At 36.1% G+C, this 27,651-nt stretch overlaps 1 protein-coding gene across 4 annotated transcripts in view; it reads right to left on the bottom strand.

Annotated features, from left to right (window-relative positions):
- The window catches only part of LOC145293811 (two pore channel protein 1-like), a 335,061-nt gene that overhangs the window by 53,086 nt on the left and 254,324 nt on the right, over positions 1-27,651 (bottom strand). For all 4 annotated transcript variants that reach the window (XM_080140418.1, XM_080140417.1, XM_080140416.1 and 1 more), the window contains 4 exons: positions 16,643-16,807; positions 16,184-16,248; positions 15,050-15,131; positions 1,425-1,494 (listed from right to left, as the gene is read on the bottom strand). In XM_080140418.1, coding sequence (XP_079996544.1) covers positions 1,425-1,494; positions 15,050-15,131; positions 16,184-16,248; positions 16,643-16,807 — 382 coding nt within the window. The remainder of the gene's footprint in view (positions 1-1,424; positions 1,495-15,049; positions 15,132-16,183; positions 16,249-16,642; positions 16,808-27,651) is intronic.

Here is a 27,651-nt window from a genome sequence, read left to right as displayed (position 1 = left end):
CACCTGGAAAAGGCTATCAATATAACAATCCGGATGGGAATAGTAGTCCAAATAATACAAATAAAACCGAAATTCCGAAATATAAAATTTGTTTTATTATTATTTTTATTTTTTTTTTATTGTTTTGAAAATCCTTTGAGACAAGGTTTCATAATTTGTGTATTCATTTTTTTTTTATTGTTTTGCAAATCCTTTGAGACAAGGTTTCATAATTTGTGTATTCATTTTTTTTTTATTGTTTTGCAAATCCTTTGAGACAAGGTTTCATAATTTGTGTATTCATTTTTTTTTTATTGTTTTGCAAATCCTTTGAGACAAGGTTTCATAATTTGTGTATTCATTTTTTTTTTAATTGTTTTGAAAATCCTTTGAGACAAGGTTTCATAATTTGTGTATTCATTTTTTTTTTGCAAACTGTTATCCTCATCTTCATAATTGTTGTTTCACCACGTTTCGGCCAACTCGTCCTTTGGTCTTCTTCAGGTGATTAACCACGGCAGGATAAGAATGCTGAGACTTGTAACTGTATCTTCAGTAATTAATGCCTTCCATAGTTGTTGTTGTCTCATCACGTTTTGGGTAACTAACCCTCTGGTCTGCTTGGGTAGGATTGAAACCGCTGTCTTCATACAATGCTCACCTCAAACAGTAGAAACTGAACGCCTCTATCCACTGTGTCACAGGCCGCAATGTTGTAAAACAACAACAACTATGGAGATAACAGTCCACAAAAGAATGAATACACAAATAAAATTTTATTTTTTTATTCTAATGTTATTACCAACTATAAACATGTATGAATAGTTAACATGTATGAATAGTTAACATGTATAAATAGTTAACATGTATGAATAGTTAACATGTATGAATAGTTAACATGTATGAATAGTTAACATGTATAAATAGTTAACATGTATAAATAGTTAACATGTATGAATAGTTAACATGTATGAATAGTTAACATGTATAAATAGTTAACATGTATAAATAGTTAACATGTATAAATAGTTAACATGTATGAATAGTTAACATGTATAAATAGTTAACATGTATAAATAGTTAACATGTATAAATAGTTAACATGTATAAATTGTTAACATGTATAAATAGTTAACATGTATAAATAGTTAACATGTATGAATAGTTAACATGTATAAATAGTTAACATGTATAAATAGTTAACATGTATGAATAGTTAACATGTATGAATAGTTAATATGTATGTATAGTTAACATTTACAAATTGAAGTGACAAAATGTACACTTATTTCCTATTTTAAGAAATCATTTCACACCAATGTATGATAGCCTTTAAATACATAACCTGAGTATATGAATTCAAAATACTTTACATCAAACTAATTTTTATAAATTCCTTCAATATAAAAAAAAGAATCCATAAACTGAAATGCATGAAAACATACCAGCAACACAGCTCCATAGGTGGATATCGATGGTGCTATGCTCACAATAGTCATGATTACAACTCGGAATCTGCAAAATGTTAAAATATTATATTATCATTTATTTTTAGCGAGTAAAACTTAAAAATATAAAGAAAAAAGATAATTCAAGAAAGAAAAACATGTTCCTTCATCATCATCATCATCATCGTCGTCGTCGTCGTCGTCGTCGTCGTCGTTGTCGCTGTCGTCGTCGTCATTTTCAATTTTACATACTGGCATATGAAGGACAGCTTTTAGAAATTGACTTCCAAATTATCTCTGGCAATAACTTTATGTATTCCTATTTCCATTCATGTTTTTCTTGTGTGTTACATAGTGAAGGTCGTGTTTGAATGGAAAAGTTTAAGGGTCACATGATATCCGGGGAAATTTTTTTGTCTCTTTTCGCAGGCAAAAAAGGTAGAAAAGACGTGTTGGTCGTTGTCTCTAACGGGAACAGCATGCACAGTGTGGCCGAGTGTAGTGAGACGGATTATCCCCTCCCCTCTCTCTCTCTCTCTCTCTCAAATACAGAAGTGGCCTTTCTATGATATCATGAAAAGTGATCAAATTATTTCAGCCAGAAATAGATTACAGGAAAAATGAAGCCATGAAAACTGTCCGAATAAGGGAATGGGCAACCACTAACTGACATTAACCGATAAAAAGAATATGATTGGCAAAATGTTTCATAGAAATTGCGTGTAATATTTGTAATTTTAGAAAAAAACGCATGGATGTGTGTCTGCAAGTATGATGAGATTTGTTAATAAAGAGTCTATAGTAGCAGTTTGCAATGTGAACCGTTTTGGGTCTATGGATTGATTATAGGCTGGGTGAGAAAATTGAAGTTTCATATGAAGACCAATGCCAAACAAGAGGATTGAGAATCATACAAATGTGTGGAGTACTTTAGAGGCACACATCGGTCGTGGTGGGGTTTAGAAGATTTTAAATCGTTAGTTCTGAAGATCATGAAAGTTTGACTTGTGTTCATGGCTTGATGGCGCATTAGAGACAACCTCTCATTTCTGTCAGGTGGGAATAGTCATTCCTTTAATTATTTGCCCAATTATTTTTCTTTTTTCACTCGAGTAACAATTAATATGGCATCTTATTGTGTCCGTGTGATTTACAGTACATTTAAGTGTTTCTCTTTAAATCACACGCATTAGTTGTCGCAAATTCCTTGTGGCACTTTCTATTAATCTAGCTAAACATGCTGGTTGTATACATATTCATAGTTCGTGAATATGACATGAATGATTTTTTAATAGTTCGTGAATATGACATGAATGATTTTTTATAGTTCGTGAATATGACATGAATGATTTTTTCATAGTTCGTAAATATGACATGAATGATTTTTTAATAGTTCGTGAATATGACATGAATGATTTTTTAATAGTTTGTGAATATGACATGAATGATTTTTTAATAGTTCGTGAATATGACACGAATGATTTTTTAATAGTTCGTGAATATGACATGAATGATTTTTTCATAGTTCGTAAATATGACATGAATGATTTTTTAATAGTTTGTGAATATGACATGAATGATTTTTTAATAGTTCATGAATATGACATGAATGATTTTTTAATAGTTTGTGAATATGACATGAATGATTTTTTAATAGTTCGTGAATATGACATGAATGATTTTTTCATAGTTCGTGAATATGACATTAATGATTTTTTAATAGTTCGTGAATATGACATGAATGATTTTTTAATAGTTTGTGAATATGACATGAATGATTTTTTAATAGTTCGTGAATATGACATGAATGATTTTTTCATAGTTCGTGAATATGAAATTAATGATTTTTTAATAGTTCGTGAATATGACATGAATGATTTTTTAATAGTTCGTGAATATGACATGAATGATTTTTTAATAGTTTGTGAATATGACATGAATGATTTTTAATAGTTCGTGAATATGACATTAATGATTTTTTCATAGTTTGTGAATATGACATGAATGATTTTTTAATAGTTCGTGACTATGACATTAATGATTTTTTAATAGTTTGTGAATATGACATGAATGATTTTTTAATAGTTTGTGAATATGACATGAATGATTTTTTAATAGTTCGTGAATATGACATGAATGATTTTTTCATAGTTCGTGAATATGAAATTAATGATTTTTTAATAGTTCGTGAATATGACATGAATGATTTTTTAATAGTTCGTGAATATGACATGAATGATTTTTTAATAGTTTGTGAATATGACATGAATGATTTTTTAATAGTTCGTGAATATGACATTAATGATTTTTTAATAGTTTGTTAATATGACATGAATGATTTTTTAATAGTTCGTGACTATGACATTAATGATTTTTTAATAGTTCAGGTCGAACGAAAATTGAAGTTATGAAATATTTTTGCTCGGATGGGAAAATGTGTTGTCCGATAAGTTCAAAGTGACAAATGTATTCTTGGTCTTTTGACGTAAACAAAATGTCTGATATAATGGAATGGCCGACAACCAGAACTTAATTCAAAGATAAACTAAAATTCCTTTGAATTATTAAAGCGAAAAATGAGATCAATAGATAATTTTAAAACAAATAAATTCGCGTGATTTGCTTTAAGTCAAAGGAAAAATAATTTTCCTGGATATGGAAAAAAATTCCATTAGTAAGCCAGGGAGGAGTTAAATAATACAACGTGTAAGTTGGGCATTAATTAAAGGAGGAGTCAGTCCAATTTTGGAAATGGACCAATGAAAAAGGGCCCTGTCGAAGTATAATCAACCAATGAGAAAAGGCCCCGTCGAATTATATTCAAGCAATTTGATTGGTCGATGACGAACATGGGTGTCGTCATCATTCCATAATTGTATTATAAAAGAAATGAAAAATCAGAGATTAAGTAGTCAAAGAAGAGAAAGAAGAAGAGAGAGTCCAGAATCAGAGTCAAAGAGAGCTAAGTCGCGGCAGAATCACCTCTCCTCTCTCTCCCCCTCGCTTGTTGCCTGATAACTCAACGCTTATAACGTGTCGATCACTTAATGAGAATTACGCAAAGTCAGCGATACCGACCAGGTATTTCAACAACAGAAGCTCAGTTGTAGAACTAACTGCTTGCTTGAATTAATTGTCAACTATATGTATATGCTGTAAATACTTCTTTTATGAATTTCCGAAATATATATTATATTAACCAACCTCCGGAGTTTTGTTGCTGATGTGCGTTGATCCCTATATGTGAATATTTCTTTATTTGCCATTTGTGACACCGTATCCGTCAACGAACACCCAGAATAACTAGACGATCCACGGAGAACAGGCCTTGAGGACCGAGCATCCGAGAAAAATCCCCAACGCCTTAACGAAGAACTCACTGGGTGATGCGACGTACTAACGGTTGGCAGACCTGGTTGCTCAGTCGACATATCATAATTGTACCGACCAGGGTGCAGATCGTAACTGGGCCGCGATCAGGGGTCAAGGGTGTATAAGGACACGTTACAAGGTCACATCTGGTGCCGTGACCAGGATTTGAACCCTGAAAGGCTTCTACGGCACATCAACCGGGAGGAAAAACTCAGAAGAAAAACCACGGCACAACGTTTTTGAAGGAAATCATAAACTACAGCGCAGCATTATTGAATTGAAGGAGAAAACCAACCAGCCACCAAAAACTGCAACGGCTGCTTGCATTGAAGAACCAATCGACAACAAACACTACCACGGCACAACATCATTGAAGAGACCAACCAACAACAAGGAACTACGACAAAACGTCATTGAAGAGACCAACCAACAACAAGGAACTACGACAACGCGTCATTTGGAAGTTAAAGAAGAAAAAGAAATCACAAACTGAACAGTATAGACTTTTTTCTTGCGCTCTGTGAGTGAGCGTGCAACCCAAAACTACAGGAACTCGACTCTCGGAACCTGAAGCCAAGCGGGATATAGGTGAGACCCTCTTATTTTTTTTGTGATTTTTTGACTTGGGTATTTGTTTTCCGCAGTGGTTTGGGGGCGCCTGGAGGCATTACTTGTGAAAATAGTGAGAAAGGGATAGACTGGCGAATCCCCGTTTGATAAATTTAGACAAGAATGACGGAGCCGGTGGAACATAAGAGCAAGGCTTTGGGGGGAGCAGAGAGGGTGGTAACGGAGACTAGGGCAAAGTCGCTGGAAACATCCGCGACGGAGTGGTTAGATAGAATCCAGGAGCGGATAGATAGCACCTGGTTGACGGAGGAAGAGAGGCCAGGGTCTCCAAGGGTGACGGAGAATTTCCGGGCTTTGCTGGGAAACCTACGGATTCGTCCCTTCAGAGGACATCCGGGGAACCTGGCCGAATGGCTGCAGTCTATACATAAAAAGCGGCTTGTATATGGCTTGCAGGATACAGAGACTGTTCTGCTGGCCTATGAGGCGGCCGAAGGGCCAGTCTCGAGATTTATAGGGCGGAGGATGTCTGAAAATGCCGCCCTTACCTGGCCTGTACTCCGTCGGCAACTGGAGAATGAGTACTCCAGTGAAAGAACGACCATCGAGGCGATGAGGGAGTTGCTCAGACTCAGACAGAAGGCGGGTGAGAAGATGGTAGAACTGGCCGAGAGGGTGTCGGGGTTATCAATGAGGGCGTTTCCGGAAAGCACTGTGAGGGAAAGCGGAGCCATACAGGCCATGCTGGCCGATGTGTTCGGGGAGGCTATCATTGACGTGGATGTGAGGGCAGATGTCCTTAAAGGGAATCCTCTCAAGTTGGAGCATGCCCGGGACTTGGCCCAATCAAGTGAGAGGGTGTGGACTAGAGTTCGCGCCACCCTGTCCAGAGAGTCAGGCGCGCAGGGCTCGCCTCAGAGGAGGGGGCTCTCACCCGGGCAGGTCCACCAGACCCCACCTCAGCTCCGACCGGAATGCAAGGAAAATTGGGAAATAGGAGCCAGGCCCAAACCGGAGGCCTGGAGGTCCCGACCGGTGCGCTATCAACCGACTCCCGGAAGAGGTGAGCTAGTATGCTACCATTGCCACTCTAGGGGGCATCGAGTGAGGGAATGTCCAGCTAGGTGGGGGGCGCAGCCAGGGGCGGCGGAAAATAGAAATGCGGGATTCAAGGCCGCTAGGATAGGGAACTCATCCGCGACAAGGACGAATCAGGCGGAAAACGCAAAATGGGTCGCTGAAAGAATAAAAGGGCAGGCGACCTCCGTGAGAACAAAACCCTTTTGGTGTTGGAAGTGTGGCACTGCTGGTCATGTGCCCCGGAGTTGCCCGAAGCGGAGATGTTGGAGATGCGGCCAGGCGGGCCACTTTAAAAGAGGGTGCCCCAATGGTGGGGTAGCCCATACGAGAAACAAGAAAGGCAGGTCGGAACGTGGGCGGTCGACTAGGGAGCAGACTATGATAAAAACAGGACAAAGACCTGGACCGCAGCTTTCGCACCCGACCTCCCCACACTACGGGTGGCAGGACCGGAAAAGGGTCAAGGTTCGCCATCTGTGGAAAGAAGTTGGTGACCTCACCTGTGAGATGCTGATTGGGGGTCTGAAGGTGTTGGCCCTGGTGGACACAGGTGCCTCTGTGTCCCTAATCAGCTTGGGGGCGTATCGACGTCTGATGGGCAGGCGCCCTCTGCATCCCATCGACCTGCAGCTAACCCAAACGGATAAAAAGAAATTGCGCTTGGAGGGAATGACCACCCTCCCATACAAGTTGGGACCGAGTCGGGGTCACCTAAAGGTATACGTGGCCCCTGACCTGTATGGAGATCTGATCTTGGGGGGAGACTGGTTGGAACAGCAGGGGGCGACGATAAGTTTCGACCCGCCAACTCTGTGGGTCGGAGAGGTGAAGATTCCCTTGGGAGTAATCGACCTCCCAGAGGCTCTTCCTGTTGTCCTCCAGGAAGATGTAATGTTGCCACCCCGGACGGTAGTGGCCAGTAAGGGGTGGATCAATAAGGAGGGACGAAAAAGGGGCGAAGGTTATCAGATAGGCCCCTTTTCCGGAGAAGATGAAGTTGGTCCCGAGGTGGTGGTCAATGAGGCCGTGGTAGGCAATAACCGGGGTATAGTCCTCCTGCTGACCAACCAGGTTAACAAGACAGTAAGGATGAACGGCCTGGACGGGGAAATGGGGATAGACGGATTGATGCCTGACCCCCTGGACACCCTGGTTCAAGATGAAGGCGTAGAAGACCAACCCAGCAGATTGGCGGCGCCAAAGGAGGCTGGCCGGCCGAAGTCGCCCACAGATGAGTTTCCCCTGAAGGAGAGACTAAGGGGAGCAACCGCCAAGAGAAGGGCTAGGTTGGGTGAAGTAAACCCCTAAGGATGAGGGAGGTGCCCCTTGGCTAGCGGTGCAACTACGAGGAAGGCGATCGGCATCGAGGGTTGTTCGGGGTTGGACCGTCTGCGTTTGTCGGTGAGGCGGCGTGGCTGGGCAAGGGCCCTGTCTGGCTAGGTCGCTGCCGATGGATGGGGCGTTCTGGCGCCGGACTCCGTGATGTTCGGGCATCAGTATGAGACGGAGCTTCCTCAAAGACGTATCATGAAGCCAGTGTAGGGAATAGAGTTGGGGGCGAGTTAATGTGATGAAGAGATGGATTAGAGAGAGAGCACCCTAGGTCACGATGAAGACAGATTAGTTGGAACTAGGAATAGAACACTAGGGTAAGCTCTCGGACTAAATATATTATAAGAGATACGAGAATAAGTCGACCGAAAGCACGAGTATCGGCCGCTTAGTTAAATGCTAGTTGTTTGGAATACGCATTAGTGGAAAGGAAAATCCAACAGGGATCGCATGTTAGGAAGAAGATAAGCACCCTTAACGTTTCAGAAGAAAAGCACAAGAAGGAAGAATTCTTCAGAATGTCTTCTCGTTAATTCGAAGGACGCTAACGGTAGTGGTGTGCACGGGCAGAGAACACCTTCTGTAGCCGTCATAATTGTTGACGGGAGAAACTATAAAATTCGGCAGAAAAGCCGGGAGGTCTCAGTCAAGAATGGTTGACTGGAGAATAAGTAGACTTGGAGGTCGATAGAGTGGGCAATAATACCTATGACAGGTAGGGCCCTGAGAACTCTGGTGGTGTGGTCGCTTAGGGAAAATGTCGAAAGTATCCGACAAAGATTGAGAGCCGTGGAAAACGGACAGAAGATATTAGCCTATGTAGATGGAGCGGTCTCTCTGTACTCAAAATGAACTTCGAGCGACACTTGTCACCCTTATCCAAACAGTTTTTGAACTCCTGAAAGAAGGAAGTGAGTAAAATTCGGCAGAGAAGCCGGGAGGTATATCAGTCATAAAGGCTGACTATACAATCTAAAGGGACACAGGGTGTGCCCCTTCCCAAAATGCCACGGATGGGCATGCGCATTCTAGGGTTGAATGCCGCAAACATCCTCAAGTAATTGAAGTCTGTTGTCTGACGGTCCGCAGTGCATGATTTGAACCCTATGAACCACGAACCAAAAGAGAAAGATTATGAGATTAGCCCTATAGGGGTTAGAGCTGAGGTAACTCCGAAAGAAGGTGCTTCTTAGAATAGTCGAAAAGGGACAGTTAAGACTAGAGTAGTTTATCGGAATCGCCTGGTTATGATTAGACAGCTTACAACGTCAGTGGGACCACATAATTAAGCAGGAGTCAACGAGCTACCCTCCTAACTTGGTAATAGTGGGGGTCTGACGGGTGGAATAGGGGTTATAGCAAGGCTATTAGTGGTAGTGATGTGTTATTTGAAGAAGTGGATGTATGGAATTGAGTGTTCGAAATGCCTCTTGGCGACCCATGGTGCTGCGGGGAGCGGCCCTGGTCAGGAATCACAAAGGGGTCAGCATTAAACCAGCCCCAAATCCACCCCTACGACAAGAAGCTGAACCTACAGAATATTTTTAAACACTATTAAGTGATGTCAATGTAGGACTAATTGCATGCTTAATGTTCCAAAACGAAGAAAAAAAAAGAGACACTTTTCATTATTACCGATTTTGTTACACGAACTTTGTACTTATGAAACCACCACTACGAACTGTTATTGAACACTCTGAGTTAAGGCAGTAGCCATTTATATGAACTTTCAACTTCTGCATGACATTTATTTTTATTTGTTTTGCATGTAATTCAGCAAATTCTCGCTTTCAGAGTAGGCCAGAATTGGGTTATGAGATGAGAGAATCTCTTTGAGTGTTAACGGACATGGGGCGCCGTTATCCTGTGGAGAGCGTCGCCCCATGGGGGCGAATGTAACACTAAAGAGAGGCCACATCAGACCTGTAGGGTTGTGAGGTTTCTTTTGGTTAAAAGTAATTTTTTGTTCCCAGACGATGATCGGGTTGAAGGAATAAAAATTATTATTAATTTTTTTTTGTGAATAAATTCTGAGCTAAGTCTGTTGTTGAGATGGCGGCGGCAAGAGTGCCTTTGTAGCGAGAGGTTAAATCACATTCTAAACTTCAAAAGCGAAAAAGAATGCATAAAATATTTTAGCCAAAATACACAGGCGTTTCATCTACAAGGGCCGAAATCATAGTTGTACAGGAGCCGGAGGGGTGGGGATTTCACACCCGCAATTGGCAAAACTATGAGCCAAGTTGACCTGTGAGTTTGACAATTGAAAAGTCGGGTTGTTTTTGATCTGAGAGAAACACACGCAGTGACTCGGCATTATGTTTAGAACAAAGAATAGGAAAAAAATGAATTGTCTGAAATTTCAAAACAATAATATAACGTATCGAGAATTGTCATTTGGTGAATCAGGTCGAACGAAAATTGAAGTTATAAAATATTTTTGCTCGGATGGGAAAATGTGTTGTCCGATAAGTTCAAAGTGACAAATGCATTCTTGGTCTTTTGACGTAAACCAAATGTCTGATATAATGGAATGGCCGACAACCAGAACTTAATTCAAAGATAAACTAAAATTCCTTTGAATTATTAAAGCGAAAAATGAGATCAATAGATAATTTTAAAACAAATAAAATCGCGTGATTTGCTTTAAGTCAAAGGAAAAATAATTTTCCTGGATATGGAAAAAAATTCCATTAGTAAGCCAGGGAGGAGTTAAATAATACAACGTGTAAGTTGGGCATTAATTAAAGGAGGAGTCAGTCCAATTTTGGAAATGGACCAATGAAAAAGGGCTCTGTCGAAGTATAATCAACCAATGAGAAAAGGCCCCGTCGAATTATAATCAAGCAATTTGATTGGTCGATGACGAACATGGGTGTCGTCATCATTCCATAATTGTATTATAAAAGAAATGAAAAATCAGAGATTAAGTAGTCAAAGAAGAGAAAGAAGAAGAGAGAGTCCGGAATCAGAGTCAAAGAGAGCTAAGTCTCGGCAGAATCACCTCTCCTCTCTCTCCCCCTCGCTTGTTACCTGAGACCTCAATGCTTATAACGTGTCTATCACTTAATGAGAATTACGCAAAGTCCGCGATACCGACCAGGTATTTCAACAACAGAAGCTCAGTTGTAGAACTAACTGCTTGCTTGAACTAATTGTCAACTATATGTATATGCTGTAAATACTTCTTTTATAAATTTCCGAAATATATATTATATTAACCAACCTCCGGAGTTTTGTTGCTGATGTGCGTTGATCCCTATATGTGGATATTTCTTTATTTGCCATTTGTGACACCGTATCCGTCAACGAACACCCAGAATAACTAGATGATCTATGGAGAACAGGCCTTGAGGACCGAGCATCCGAGAAAAATCCCCAACGCCTTAACGAAGAACTCACTGGGTGACGCGACGTACTAACGGTTGGCAGACCTGGTTGGCCAGACGACATATCATAACTGTATGGACCAGGGTGCAGATCATAACTGGGCCGCGATCGGGGGTCAAGGGCGTGTAAGGACACGTTGCAAGGTCACACGTGAATATGACATGAATGATTTTTAATAGTTCGTGAATATGACATGAATGATTTTTTCATAGTTCGTGAATATAACATGAATGATTTTTTCATAGTTCGTGAATATGACATGAATGTTTTTTTATAGTTCGTGAATATGACATGAATGTTTTTTTATAAGTCATGAATATGACATGAATGATTTTTTATAGTTCGTGAATATGACATGAATGATTTTTAATAGTTCGTGAATATGACATGAATGATTTTTTAATATTCGTGAATATGACATGAATGATTTTTTCATAGTTCGTGAATATGACATGAATGATTTTTTAATAGTTCGTGAATATGACATGAATGATTTTTTAATAGTTCGTGAATATGACATGAATGATTTTTAATAGTTCGTGAATATGACATTAATGATTTTTTAATAGTTCGTGAATATGACATGAATGATTTTTTAATAGTTCGTGAATATGACATGAATGATTTTTTAATAGTTCATGAATATGACATGAATGATTTTTTAATAGTTCATGAATATGACATGAATGATTTTTTAATAGTTCATGAATATGACATGAATGATTTTTTAATAGTTCATGAATATGACATGAATGATTTTTTTATAGTTCGTGAATATGACATGAATGATTTTTAATAGTTCGTGAATATGACATGAATGATTTTTTAATAGTTCGTGAATATGACATGCATGATTTTTTAATAGTTCGTGAATATGACATGAATGATTTTTTAATAGTTCATGAATATGACATTAATGATTTTTTAATAGTTCGTGAATATGACATGAATGATTTTTTATAGTTCGTGAATATGACATGAATGTTTTTTTATAGTTCGTGAATATGACATGAATGATTTTTTATAGTTCGTGAATATGACATGAATGATTTTTTAATAGTTCGTGAATATGACATGAATGATTTTTAATAGTTCGTGAATATGACATGAATGATTTTTTCATAGTTCGTGAATATGACATGAATGATTTTTTCATAGTTCGTGAATATGACATGAATGATTTTTTCATAGTTCGTGAATATGACATGAATGATTTTTTCATAGTTCGTGAATATGACATGAATGTTTTTTTATAGTTCGTGAATATGACATGAATGATTTTTTAATAGTTCGTGAATATGACATGAATGATTTTTTAATAGTTCGTAAATATAACATGAATGATTTTTTCATAGTTCGTAAATATGACATGAATGATTTTTTCATAGTTCGTGAATATGACATGAATGTTTTTTTATAGTTCGTGAATATGACATGAATGTTTTTTTATAGTTCGTGAATATGACATGAATAATTTTTTAATAGTTTGTGAATATGACATGAATGATTTTTAATAGTTTGTGAATATGACATGAATGATTTTTTAATAGTTTGTAAATATGACATGAATGATTTTTTAATAGTTCATGAATATGACATGAATGATTTTTTAATAGTTCGTGAATATGACATGAATGATTTTTAATAGTTCGTGAATATGACATGAATGATTTTTTAATAGTTCATGAATATGACATGAATGATTTTTTAATAGTTCATGAATATGACATGAATGATTTTTTAATAGTTCGTGAATATGACATGAATGATTTTTAATAGTTCGTGAATATGACATGAATGATTTTTTAATAGTTCGTGAATATGACATGAATGATTTTTTAATAGTTCGTGAATATGACATGAATGATTTTTAATAGTTCGTTAATATGACATGAATGATTTTTTAATAGTTCGTGAATATGACATGAATGATTTTTTAATAGTTGTGAATATGACATGAATGATTTTTTAATAGTTCGTGAATATGACATGAATGATTTTTTAATAGTTCGTTAATATGACATGAATGATTTTTTAATAGTTCGTGAATATGACATGAATAATTTTTTCATAGTTCGTGAATATGACATGAATGATTTTTTCATAGTTTGTGAATATGACATGAATGATTTTTTAATAGTTCATGAATATGACATGAATGATTTTTTAATAGTTCGTGAATATGACATGAATGATTTTGTAATAGTTTGTGAATATGACATGAATGATTTTTTAATAGTTTGTGAATATGACATGAATGATTTTTTAATAGTTCGTGAATATGACATTAATGATTTTTTAATAGTTCATGAATATGACATGAATGATTTTTTCATAGTTCGTGAATATAACATGAATGATTTTTTCATAGTTCGTGAATATGACATGAATGTTTTTTTATAGTTCGTGAATATGACATGAATGTTGTTTTATAGTTCGTGAATATGACATGAATGATTTTTTATAGTTCGTGAATATGACATGAATGATTTTTTAATAGTTTGTGAATATGACATGAATGATTTTTAATAGTTCGTGAATATGACATGAATGATTTTTTAATAGTTCGTGAATATGACATGAATGATTTTTGTCATAGTTCGTGAATATAACATGAATGATTTTTTCATAGTTCGTGAATATGACATGAATGTTTTTTTTATAGTTCGTGAATATGACATGAATGATTTTTTATAGTTCGTGAATATGACATGAATGATTTTTTATAGTTCGTGAATATGACATGAATGATTTTTTAATAGTTCGTGAATATGACATGAATGATTTTTCATAGTTCGTGAATATGACATGAATGTTTTTTAATAGTTCGTGAATATGACATGAATGATTTTTTAATAGTTCGTAAATATAACATGAATGAGTTTTTCATAGTTCGTAAATATGACATGAATGATTTTTTCATAGTTCGTGAATATGACATGAATGATTTTTTATAGTTCGTGAATATGACATGAATGATTTTTTAATAGTTCGTGAATATGACATGAATGATTTTTTAATAATTCATGAATATGACATGAATGATTTTTTAATAGTTCGTGAATATGACATGAATGATTTTTTAATAGGTCGTGAATATGACATGAATGATTTTTTCATAGTTCGTAAATATGACATGAGCGATTTTTTCATAGTTCGTGAATATGACATGAATGACTTTTTTAATAGTTCGTGAATATTACATGAATGATTTTTTAATAGTTCGTGAATATGACATGAATGATTCATGGAAGCCATGTTTCCTTCCTTGTTTCCTGTATTTGCATTCAAAATATTGTTCGTAACGTTGTCCGGGAACCAACACATATGCTCAGTCGCAAATGAAACAAAGTATAGAAAAGAACTTTAATTTGTTTTTTGTCTTTCTAACAACGACATTTATTTTACCATTGTTATGACCGTGACGTCCTCCATGTGATCGTCTTCTTGAGTGAATCTCAAACGTTCTCCATGTCTCTAATGTGGTCGATCTCTTTCTCTTTTTATAGTCTTTTTTCTTTACTGGTGACGTCATTTCACATACATTTGCATATGCGCCTCTATGCTATATTACAATTAGTGCAGCATCTTTTTACAGTTAGTTGCACACTTGTTGATGTTTGAATTCAGCCCCCCCCCCCAAAAAAAAAAAATCGAACAAGGAAAAACGGTTAAACTATGTCGGCAGCTTTTACATTCTCTATTTTCAGAACAGATCGACAATCAAATGAATCGACAATAATATGAATCGACAATAATATGAATCGACAATCAAATGAATCGACAATAATATGATGTATAAAAAAACTCTAAAGCGACGGTAATGGCATGCATATCACTAGTTTAGAGAAAATAATATCTTTACAAATGCTTCTTACCGTTTAATGCTGGCGAATGTTCTGAACAATCGTAAAACTCTCATCACAAGAAACAAATCCAATACATACGAGTCATTTTTTACTGTAAAGAAGGTGAACGTAGAAATAATGAACAAAAACAGAATTTGAAAGACATGAAAGCTTAATGCTTCAATTTTAATGTTCATTATAAGATGAGAACGTTAGTTCGGATAATTCAAATAATGCAAACGTAACATTAGTTTCTGAATACATTACTAATTTTATTCCGATAAGAACTTATCATATTCTGCAATAACTTCTAAAGGTGTTTATATATATATATATATATATATATATATATATATATATATATATATATATATATATATATATATATATATATATATATATGCATGTATATATATGGTAATTATGGAAATTATATTCTAACATGATGGAAAGTGATAAAGGGAAAACCAAAATTATTGAATCAACATTTTGTCTTTATTTCAAGACTTTCTCAAGATTCTTAAAAAAGAAAAAAACATAAAAGTACAATATTTGAAAATGCGCCATATTTACATGTTATTTCTTCAAATTAGTCGTCTTGAAAACGTCTTGAAATAAATACGAAACGTTAATGAATATCTAAATAATGGAATACCCGTTTCAGGGTGGGTAAAATTCTAACAATTGAACAATTTTTCACTATTTTATATAATATTAACTGAAGATTGAACCTCCAGAAGAGTGTAACCTATAACTGATTTTCACCAAGCACTCTATCCTCTATACCACGGTTCTTGCCGACAATTCTTGTTTAATATGCTCGTCTGAAAGGCAATATAAAATAGTAAAGGCACCTCGCATTAGGTGGCAGGTCAAATTTAAATATTCATACAAATCGATTGTTTTTTATGCACATAACTTTACAAGGGATAAGTGCTTTCATTAATATTTCATTAATATTTCATTAATATACAGTCCATCATAAACCTACTTACAAATAGTAAATATTCTCACCTTTCTCTAAAACCTAAAAAAGTAAACTTCAAACTTATTCTAATATATTGACATTTAAAAGTTGTTTTTTTTAAATAACGATTTAAAATCTTTGTTAATCTGATCACATTCATTAAAAAAAAAAAAAAAAAAAGATAACTATCACCTTACCTTCATTTTCCATATAATTATATGTAGTTAGAATCAAAGCTCCATTAACAACAAAAAAGTCAAATCTATAAAGAAAAACAGCAACAAATCTTTGGAAGAAATAAACATTAATATGATTTCAAACAAAATATGTTGCGAAGATAATTAAGGAAAATTTAAATAAATACAAGATTAGTTTAGCTCAGTATAAGCATTTTGAAAGTCAACCCCTTTCTTAACAGAAAAATTTGAATAAATAATATTAATTATGCTGTAAATTTTTTCTAATGCGTTCCAAATTTTAAAAATAAGTTCCAAATTTCATAAAAATGTGCTCCAAATTTCATAAAAATATGTTCCAAATTTCATAAAAATGTATTCCAAATCTCATAAAAAGTTGTACAGTAGTTTTGGAAAAACATTTAATTTCTAATGTTTTTCCTTTTTTGCTAATCATAAGGTATTTGAAATTATACTTACATATTCCAAAATTGTTTGAAAAATTTAAACCCTCCAAAAGTATAGAGTTTAAAGAGAATTTCCAAGAAGAAAATGGATAAGAAGAACCAGTCAGCATCTTTAATACCAAATCCAATGATCCAGGCATTGATAAAAATCAGACTATCAAAAAACCATCGGAAAAATCTGAAATAAAATTATTTAAATTTAAAAGAACATTTCACTTTATTAAAATTAAAATACAATAATTAAGTTTCTTGATTTAATTGTTAAACACATTATTGTATACAGCTTGAATATTAGAGTAGATTAATACAATAGAGATCTTTATCAAATCCATTGACTTCCATTCTTAGAAACATCATGCCCCCTGGATTTCATACGGGTTGTCCAGAAGAGATGCCAATGATTTAGTGCTTGCCTGCGAAACAGTAGTTGTTAAGTTAAAGAGAATGCTACCAAATTGATGATCAGTGGTTGCAATGTAGAAAAGTCTCCAGAAAGTTTGTGGAAAGGAAGTTAGGAGCCACTCAATCTTTTGTTGCATTTGTAAACATTGAGTACACAAAAAGTGCAATGAAATTAAATGTTGAGAGATGATAACCAGTTTATGGTCAAAAAGTGTAATGCAATGGAAATAGCTGAGTATATTTGGATAGCGAGGCTATTGATGTTGTCCAGAAGTTGCGTTACCTGGTTGATACAAAGTGCTAATCCAACCTCTACAGCTGATGACATGTAAAAAGTTATTTGATAATATTTCGACTGATTTTGAAACCAACTCGAATACTTTTCCGCCAGGTATGGATAAACTTACTATGACTTGGTTATTAGCATTCTGACGGTTTCATCTTTAGCCCTCCTGCAGTATCCAACATATCTGATTCTACTGTCTCTCATCAGGACTGAGATCTGAGGAATGGGTCTATAGAATTGCTCTTTTATAGAATGCTGTTCCTATGAGATGTTAAAAGCAGTTCTTAGAATTCTGGTGTACACACCATTAATTTTCTTCAATCTTTTGGTAAAAGTCCAGGTGCTACTTCCATATGCAAGAAATGATGTAACAATTGGTTTAAAAAAGTCACGTTTGGCAGGAGATTTTTTTTTTACATGTAAGTCACCATTTATCAAGGCCTGGAAGCTACTCAGGGATAAGGGTTATTGCGTGTACAGTAATCAATGGGATAGTATCGTAGTAATCGTTAGTATTGGAGATTTGATAAGGCATCTTACTTAAGGGACGGTTCATCAGGAATTTGTTTATGTTGGACTTGAAGACATCCAAGTTGTAGTTAGGGGGGAAACAGGCAGATGTAAGAGAGTTCCATTGGCATGCACTTCTAAGAAAGAAGCTTTATTCATGGAATCTACGTTTTGGTTTCGGCACAGCTAAAGAGTGGGGAAAATTTTTGACAATAGTTTCAGCTAGACGGGTGTTTATCATGAAAGATTGGTGAGGGGGGGGCAGGGATTGGAGTTCAGATGAGCACCTGCCATGGAAATAATGATAAAACAAAGACAGGCTCGCTAAGTCTCTTCTGTGGGAGAGAGATTGCAGGGAAGAGAAAAGGGCATCCCCCACTAAGCCACAAAGTCTATTTTGTACTCTGTCAAGGCAGGATAGGCTGTTTTTAGCAGATCCTGACAGATGTGGCAGCAGTACTCCATCCTTGGACATACTTGGCTTTCACACAGATAGAGAATTGCATCCGCAGTGAGATATCTCCTGGAGCAGTAGAAGGATTCTACCATTTTTCCAGCGACTTTGGCAACAGACTTGATGTATGTGTTCCATTTCAGGTCAGGAGTAAAGGTCAATCCTAGAAGCTTATCAAAACATGGAGCCTCCCCGAGATGAGAGCCATCCATTTCAATTGATGCCATATGGGGATCAGAGCATTGATAATGTAAAGATAGGAGCTTGGTTTTAAAGGCATTAAAAGTAACCAGCCACCTCTTCCTCCATTGTACTGTGTGCTCAAGATCAGAGGAGAGAGAATCAGAGAGAACTTTGTCATTTACGGCCTTTGATATATTTCCATAGATGTCATCTGCATAGATGTCAACGAATGATTTAAGTATGTGTTTTGGGAGATCATTGAGGTAGATCAGGAAGAGAGTTGGGCCCAGGATGGACCCCTGAGGGACTCCGGCATTAATACTGTGGGCCTCTGATTTCTGCCCATCAACCATTACTCTTATGAGCCTATGAGAGAGAAATGATTTAATAATTGAGAAAACATTTCCAGTTATACCATAGCTGGAAATTTTGTGAAGTAGGCCCTTATGCCATACCTTGTCGAAGGCCTTTGATATGTCAAGAGCAATTGCCCTAGAAAGGAAGTCTTTGTTGAGAGATTCACTGATCCTATGAGATATAACCGTTAACACATCTGCTGTAGATCTTGCAGAACGGAAACCATATTGAATGTCACTAAGAAGGTTATTTCTGCTGAGGTGGTTGACTACTTCTCCATTTAATATGGATTCCAACAACTTGCTCATTGGTCTGTACTGAGAGGTAGATGACTTATCACCTGAATTCTTAAATATAGGGCATACTGATGAGGTTTTCCAGGTGGTGGGAAAGCACTTCTCCTTAAACAGTTTTGTAAGTATGGGGGCAAGTTCTGGTTGAAGCTTTTTCAACACTATAATTGGAATGCTGTCAGGGCCAGTTGCTTTACTGGAATCAAGGTTCTTGATTAGCTTGGCAACCTCACGCATAGATATTTGTATGTTGCATAGTGTGTTGTCTGTTAGAGGAGGAAATACGGGGAGTTGATGACCTTCGTCACATCGGGTAGAATTAGCTGCAAAGTTCTTGGTAATAGTTTGATTTCTCTTTCACATTGCTTTCATCTTGTCCAGTCCAGCAAAGATCTTGATGATTCATGCATTTAGGACATTTTCTGTCGAATTTTGCTTTGAAAATTTACTGTAAAGATAGGTAAACTGATTCACAATTTTTCAGACAAGTGCCACAAAATATTTCCATGTCAGTTGGTTTTACTTATGTCAACAAAAGTGTGACACTATTTCGTAGTGCCCCTGCATTGTTGTGTTGTGTCCCCCCCCTTGTCATAGCCAAGAGGTGATTTGGTCTCACAAAACAGTACAGAAAAAAAGGACCACAATGGAACTTCGATAATTCTCTCTCTCTTTGAAACATGGGCGACAGCCTCAAATACAGTTTGTTGGCAGACCATCGAGTCCCGGCGATCTGTCACAGCTGACCTGCTTCAGTGTAGTAAAGACCAACCGCTCCATCACCAGGCCCTTGCAACTAGCCGCTGTAGCTACCTCGAGGCAGGGAGAGTCGGCCAAGTAGTCGCTAAACTCAAAGACCGGAAGATCGGGCTGCTGCGTAAAACACTCCTCGAAATGTTCTCGAAACCCCTCGCAGATCTCCTGAGTCAATTCCAAGGTGTGCCATCCGGATGTCTGACTTTTGCAATGTATTTGTCCGAGTCATGCCTAGAAACATTACGACGCATGTCTGCATCAGAATTGACTGTTTCGTTGCCTATCTTTCTAAGCCTAGCTCTAACTACTTGGCCTTCATAATGCTCGCTAGTCTCGCGTAGGAGGTCCTGCTTAGCTAGTTCCTGATTAACCCTATTACCCTACTCCGTAGCCCGGGCTAGTTTCTGCTCTAGCTGCTTCTTCGTCTTGGCCTTATCTAGTGTGAGGCGCTGGGCATACTTGACAGAGAAGCTTCTGATTTTAGCTTTGAAACCTAACCACCACTTACTCCCGGTAATTGCCCCCACTAGTGCCTTTTTAACTGATCTCGGAAGTCTTGTATCTCCAGAAGGGAGGTGGTTAACTTCCAGTACCCCGCTAACTTAGGCCTATTTCCTAGTTTCAGCCAGGCCATCACTAGTTTATGGTCCATCTGGCCTAGCCAAGTGAACATGGGACAGGATAGGAAGTCTACTTCGCCTCTCCTAACTAACATCCTGCCCAAATAGGTATTTGGATAGGAGGAAATGCTATTGGTCCATGTCCACATCTCCCGCCCCAGATGCTCGACCTGAAACCTGTCGACCAGACCGCATCTAGCCATCAGATCAGCCGGGCTGGACTCTCACATCTCCGACCCTCTAGCTTCACCTCGTACCTTATCTATCTTGGGGTCTAAAATAACGTTCAAATCCCCCAACAATCTACAAACGCGTCGAGCTGACCGGTGCTGGGCGCATGAACCGTGATCACCTGAAACAGAATCTTTTACAGCAACATCGGCCACGACCAGTCTGCCCCCACATCCCTATGAACAACATCGACAGTCGCAGACAGGGTTACTTTTAACTAGCAAGGAGACTCCCTTCTGCGGGCTGCCATATGCTGAGAAAACCCCAAAATCTCGGGCCAGCACCTGATAATCCACAGAAGAAATGAAATGCGTCTCCTGAATTGCAGCCACATCCACTCCCAGAGACAAGAGGTCGTGCTGGAGGTGAGCCGTCCAGCCCGATGATCTCAAGCCCCTCACATTCAGACTAGCCAAATTTAAAGCCATGGTACCTACCTTAAGTCAGTCGGGGAAAGGACGCTGACGTATGCAGGTTTTTCATGTCCTGACCTTCTCTCACAATGCCGCCGATGTCTCAAGGAAAAGTCAATTTCAGGGCCCTATAAAGTAATGGATGAACCAACACTGGGACCCTTCCCTTGCATTGTTTTGACAGATACTACACTTTGATCCCAGCCCAAAGGCCAAGAACAACAGAAAAAAGGCAACCCTCTTTTCTATTTATTTAAAAAGAAAATACAACTTTCTTATATATGGGTTGTGGAATTGTATTCATTAGCAAAAGATCTAGCCTATTGCATATTCTTTTAAACATTCATTTTAATTAATTCCCTATTAGTTTTTTTCGGTTTTCTTATGGGATGGTCATCTTTAGTTAACTATTACATGTAATTATATTCATGCAGATATTCTACATGATTTATACTTGCATAATATTTGTGTAAAAAGTTTATAGTAAACCCAAAACTGTTTCCATATATATTTATGTATACGTATATATTTTTGTTTAACAAATTTTACCTACCAAACTCCTCCTAGAGATTTTGGTCTACAGTCAGGAAACTTCATATATGAAGGTATTTGAATCCATGCAAAACTTTATATTTGGGTTTTACCCAGGAAAAATCGGTGTAAAAGTGTGAAAATTAAAAAAAAAGAAATTTGCCAGGTGAAGGTTGAACGCCGGCATTACGAATGGATAATGTAGTAGCTATTGGTTCATGTTTTAATTTTTAGCCTTTTATTATAAATGTCTTCATAGCTAAGACATTGACGAGAGAGGCAAAAATAAATTGGGAGCTAAACGTTTTAGTTTCGATTCTTGGTGGTGGCGCACAAGTCTTTTTTTTTTTTAACTTTTTCAATCATTACTATGTATTGCGTCCAATCTATCTATTTATCTATCTATCTATCTATCTATAAAAGTGAACTTGTCTCAAATTGAATTATAAAGTTAGATCCATGTTCAAGTAACGTATATCTAAAATTTCAAGTGTTTAGACCAAAAATTGGCGGAGGAGTTTGGTAGAGTTTTCAAAGGTCAGATCGTTCAACTTTGACCTCGTAACAGCAAAATTTCTGACCGAAACCCAATTAAAAAGATTTTCCCAAATCACAATACTCCTTATGTCAAATTTCGAATCTGTAGACCGAAAATTGACAGAGTTATTTGGTAGGGTACACAGACAAACAGACAGACAGACATTTTCACTTTTATAGATATATAGATTTATAACTATAACATCCTTATATCTATATCTATATATATATATGAGGATGTTATAGTTTGCTTGAAGCATTGTATATATTGTATATATATGTGTGTGTGTGAATGTGTCAATTGATATTAAATTTATAAATTAATAAAATAAATCCATCTTAAATTAATAAATTAAAAATAAATCTATGTTAAATGTACGAAAATGTCGTATTTAGGTCTGGCATATATTTAACTTGAACATTCTCTCTCGATAAAGACAATTTATTTTCTTTCACGCATTACATTTTAAACCATCAAAACAATTGCATTTTATTTTTACATATTTTTATTGTGTTGTTATAAATAAACTTTCATTCATAATTCCCATCAGCCTTTTGTTTGTTATTTCGGTTGTGTTTTTCTGTCTTATGTTTTACCGTTGTCTCTGAAAAATTAGGATAATCCCTTTCCGTATTTATTTTTTTTAATCCCGGTAAAAATATTTTTTTAATTATTATTGTTGCGATCCTATCTCTACAGTCCCCAGTGGAGATAGCCAAGTCGTAACAATTTCTTTCAGTTCTCTGGCAAGTTTCGCATATTTGTTTTATTTTTCTGTCTCTTCACTCTGTGGTCTGCTGGTACGGCAAAATCTACAATTTGTCAAATTCTTTTTTTTTTTTCTTTATTATATATATATGATATTCTAGCTTAGATGAATTAATGAATACTTTTTGTTATTAATATTGTTTAGCCATTTAATTTTGGGATTAGTATTTTATCCTGTATTTAGGTTTAAGATACTTTTAGTTTATATATATATATATATATATATATACACACACACACATATATATATATATATATATATATATATATATATATATATATATATATATATATATACATACATATATATATACATACATATATATATATACATATATACATATATATATATATACATATATATATATATATATACATATACATATATATATATATATATACATATACATATATATATATACATATACATATATATATATATACATATACATACATATATATATATATATATATATATATATATATATATATATATATGGGTATGGGTATTTTGCAGTATAGACAATAAAACGAAAAAGTAGGCAGATAATAAATAAATGTTACCAAAAACACGAGTTACTCTTCTACCTACCTGGATAAGTTTTTTTTTGTGTTTAACTTATTTTAAAGAGTTTATATAGTTTGAAACACAAGTAGTGCCGAGTTATAAGTTAGAACAAGACAAAACTGTCCGACATTAGGCAGTCATCTGGGAAGTCTCGATAATCGCTCAAAAATCGAAAATTAAACAAAATACCGTGACATTTATTGAGTTAGTTTCTACCTACTTATTTTTTTTAAATTTGTTCACAAGTTTTTCCTATGTTAGGCTTTGTAGAGTAAGTAATCTGCAAATAGGATTTTTTATTTCATGACTATACAGACAACATAATATAGCAACAAATACAATAAACTCAGTTAATATTAACTATTAACTATTAGCTATTAACGCCTGAAAGTATCCTATACCTCTATAAGGCCATCATTCGTCCATGTATGGAGTATTGTTGTCATATTTGGGCTGGTGCATCTGCTACTAATTTCTCACTCCTAGACAAGGTTCAAAAGAGAGTCGCCAATCTGATATGTCCTGAACTGTCAGCTAAATTCAGCCTCTGTCACATCGACGAAATGTTGCATCCCTCTGCCTGTTCTACATGTACTTTAACGGTGAATGCTCTGACGAACTGCAAGCACTTGTGCCCCCTCGACGTAAATACCCCCGACAAACCCAACAAGCAGCTAAATCCCACCCCTTCACAGTAGAGATCCCTAGATGCAAGAGAGCCTTCTACTCCAGTAGTTTCTTCCCCAGAACAGCTAGACTTTGGAATTCCCTTCCGGGCCCCTGCTTCCCTGACTGTACTGACATGCAGAAGTTCAAGTGCAACGTGAACTGACATCTTGCTGCCCAACTTCCTACACAGTACCCCTGATGCTTATGTCCCTGATAGTATCCCCCTACAACAAAGTGGCAATGTGCCTTGTTTGGGGTGAAAATGCAATAAAAAAAATGAAATTTTTAGTCATTTTGGACTCCCAAAATCTTAAGTTAGTGATAATGGAACCCCGTTCACGGTAAGAGAATTTAAGGAATTCTGCAAATCATTGTCTATTGATCACGTGACAACGCCAGTATATCACCCCAGATCGAATGAACGTTCAGAATAATTTGCGGATGCCTTTAAATGAGTTCTGAAGAAGAATAAAAAAAAGTATACACAATCATGACAAACACGAATATCACATCACGTTTATCGCCCGCAGAAAAATTTACTCTATGTTTAACAGGTTGTTGCCTATTCTGGCGAATAAACCATAAAAGGAAACAAACAACAACAACAACAACAAACAAACAAACAAACAAACAAATTATTAAAGTCTATAAGTGTTGTGGGGACACAAATGCACAAGGTATGAACTCTTCAAAACTGTATAAATAGACCGAAAGGTATCGACTCTCGTGAGTGTGTTTGTATACTTTATAGCACGTCATCTTGGCGATTGTTGTCCTTTGCATATTTTGTTTCGTTCTCAATACAACTATCTTGTTTTAAGCCTTATCAGTGTACGTGTCTTCATTAGTGACCCTTCCAGACCACAACTACTTGGCGATGATTATGTCAAATTCACAAAGGAGATACTCACAATTTGGTGAGGAGAAATTCGCTTTCACAAAATGAATACGAACAACAACTTGGCAACGAAGAATTACAATTAAGTAAGGACCACCACCAGCAACAAAATCCGTTTTGAACAAAAAAGGGAAAGTATAAAAGTTAAACTAATTACACACCGAAGCTATCGGACCACGGAATAGTAACCCAGAGTATTGTACATATCAGATATGACAAAAAATAAAAGAAGGAAACAAATTCCTGTGCAAAAGGCATTGGAACCAACTAAAACCAGGCACATTACAGAGGTCACGAAAAATATTGAAGAGATTTCAATGGAAGTCCAGTAAGCTGCGTTTGAAATTTCTGTCCTTAGTCAACATTCTCAAATGTAGGTATCCTTGACCTCGAGGTCAGAGATACCAGTGCAAGGAGGGTTATGTAAGAAAAGTAAAAGTGAATAGATTATGTCCACACCCTAAAAAGAGAAAATATTAAAGCTAAATTTCACGGAAAAATTTAGGGTTAGAGGAAGTTGATGTAATGAATATGGGTACATCGAGGTCCTCCCTCCTTACACGATTATAATTGGCTGGTTAAGCCATTAATAAAGTAGACGATTTCGAGCCATTCTACAACATGATGTTTTAAAATCTAAATCATTCGACGACAAAAAAATAAATAAAAAATAAAATAAATAAATAGATAAATAAAATTAAAATAAAATTAAAAAAAAACAAACAAACAAACAACAAAAGCAAAGCAAGGAACACACAAATCAAGAACACATAAATTAAAAAAAAAAAACCTTTTTCTCACTAAGGAGGTAAAAATTTATTTTCCAGTTTGAAAAGTTACCAGTCATTTGAAATGGAACTCATATATATATATATATATATATATATATATATATATATATATATATATATATATATATATATATATATATATATATGAAACACAAGAAGCTAGACGATCCCTTCTCATTTTTATAATTATCAGACAGCCCGAACCTCCTCCACCGAACGACCATGACTAACACCTAGACGGAATAACCTAAACATGCGTTTTCTCCCATACCCCTGTCGCAATGTATTCCTGTATGTAATAACGGTATACTTTCCGCAAACAAGAACACTAATGAAAGGAAGGAAGCGACAAAACAAAGTAATTAAAAAAAGAGAGAGTAAGACAGTCACAACAAACACACAACAACCGTCTCAAAGAATTGTCGTCGCCGATCGTTCCCGTTCTCATCGCGGCCTCCTTTTATGTAGGCGACTAGCTAGATTTTGCACACGAGCTGCGAGACTTTCCATTATTTTGCAAGACCGCCTATTTATAAAAGCTGTACGCGCCGCCATTTTGATTTTTCCTCTTCCATCCCCGACAGCTCGACTCCACATGATGAACCTACGTACGGACACTTTACTGGTAAGCTACAATTTTCCCTACAATTTCCACCTCTCTCTCTCTCTCTCTCTCTCTCTCTCTCTCTCTCTCTCTCTCTCTCTCTCTCTCTCTCGAAGAACGGAAATAAAACAATTCAGAGAATTGTTTTTGCGTGAAGCAAAAGCACGTGAGGAAAACAGTTAAGAAAAGCCATTTGAGACATTAACAACTTACTGTGAAGACGTAAAGTCGCAAGCGTCTCGCTGATTGAGCGGTGATACGGGCCCATGTTTAAGTAGCAAGCGCCCGGACCAATCTGCAGGGTTGGAACGAACAGAAAAGGATGATTTGAATGCAGATTCGACTGCCTTGTACAAAGATGCAAAGGAGCTGCCGTTGTGTGACGCAAGGTCACAAATGAAAAATAACTATGTTGCATTGCGACGCGAAGGATGTGTCTACTTTGCATAAATTAAAAGAACTGATCTTCCGCTGTGTCATGGAGAACGACTTTGGACATATTTACTGAAGAGAAAAACCATGTTGATCCCATTGAGGGGGAAAAAAGAAAGGAATTGATCTTCTCCTACGAGGAAATTCCACATACAACCGCTATCTTTCTTTAGGCCGGCCATACAGCTCTAGTAGCCGGTCTGTGATTGGTTTAAATTTGAATTTGTCAGGTGATTTGACTTGGCGCCTTTTTTGTATTCATGCGTTTATTTTTCAGGCTAAGAAAAAACACGGAACGAGATAGACTCAACCAGGCAACTGGAAATTAGGAAGATAGAAAAGGGACAGCAGTCGTCTGACACCGGTTGAAAGAATGCCATTGATTGGATAGAGAAATTATGACGTTATTTTATAAATAAACAATTTCTTAAACAATTTTTTACGCGTAATTTTAATTAATTAGAAATTAAAAAGATACGATATTGAAATTGACAGTATTAGAAAACAATTTTTTAAAAAAAAATAAATGATAGTTTTAGAAATAAATATATACATGCATGATAAAAAAAGTATTTTTTTTATTTAGTATAAAACAGTTTTTTTAACCAACCAAAGATAATTATAACTGATATTGTTCTCTGATATATATAATTATACGCGGAAATATTTGATTTAATATAAAATATAGTTTAAAATAAAAGTAAAATAGTTCACTATA

This window comes from Euprymna scolopes, chromosome 15, assembly GCF_053919585.1.
Source record: "Euprymna scolopes isolate OS-2025 chromosome 15, ASM5391958v1, whole genome shotgun sequence".
NCBI lineage: Eukaryota > Metazoa > Mollusca > Cephalopoda > Sepiida > Sepiolidae > Euprymna > Euprymna scolopes.
This window is presented reverse-complemented; position numbering and strand designations above follow the sequence as displayed.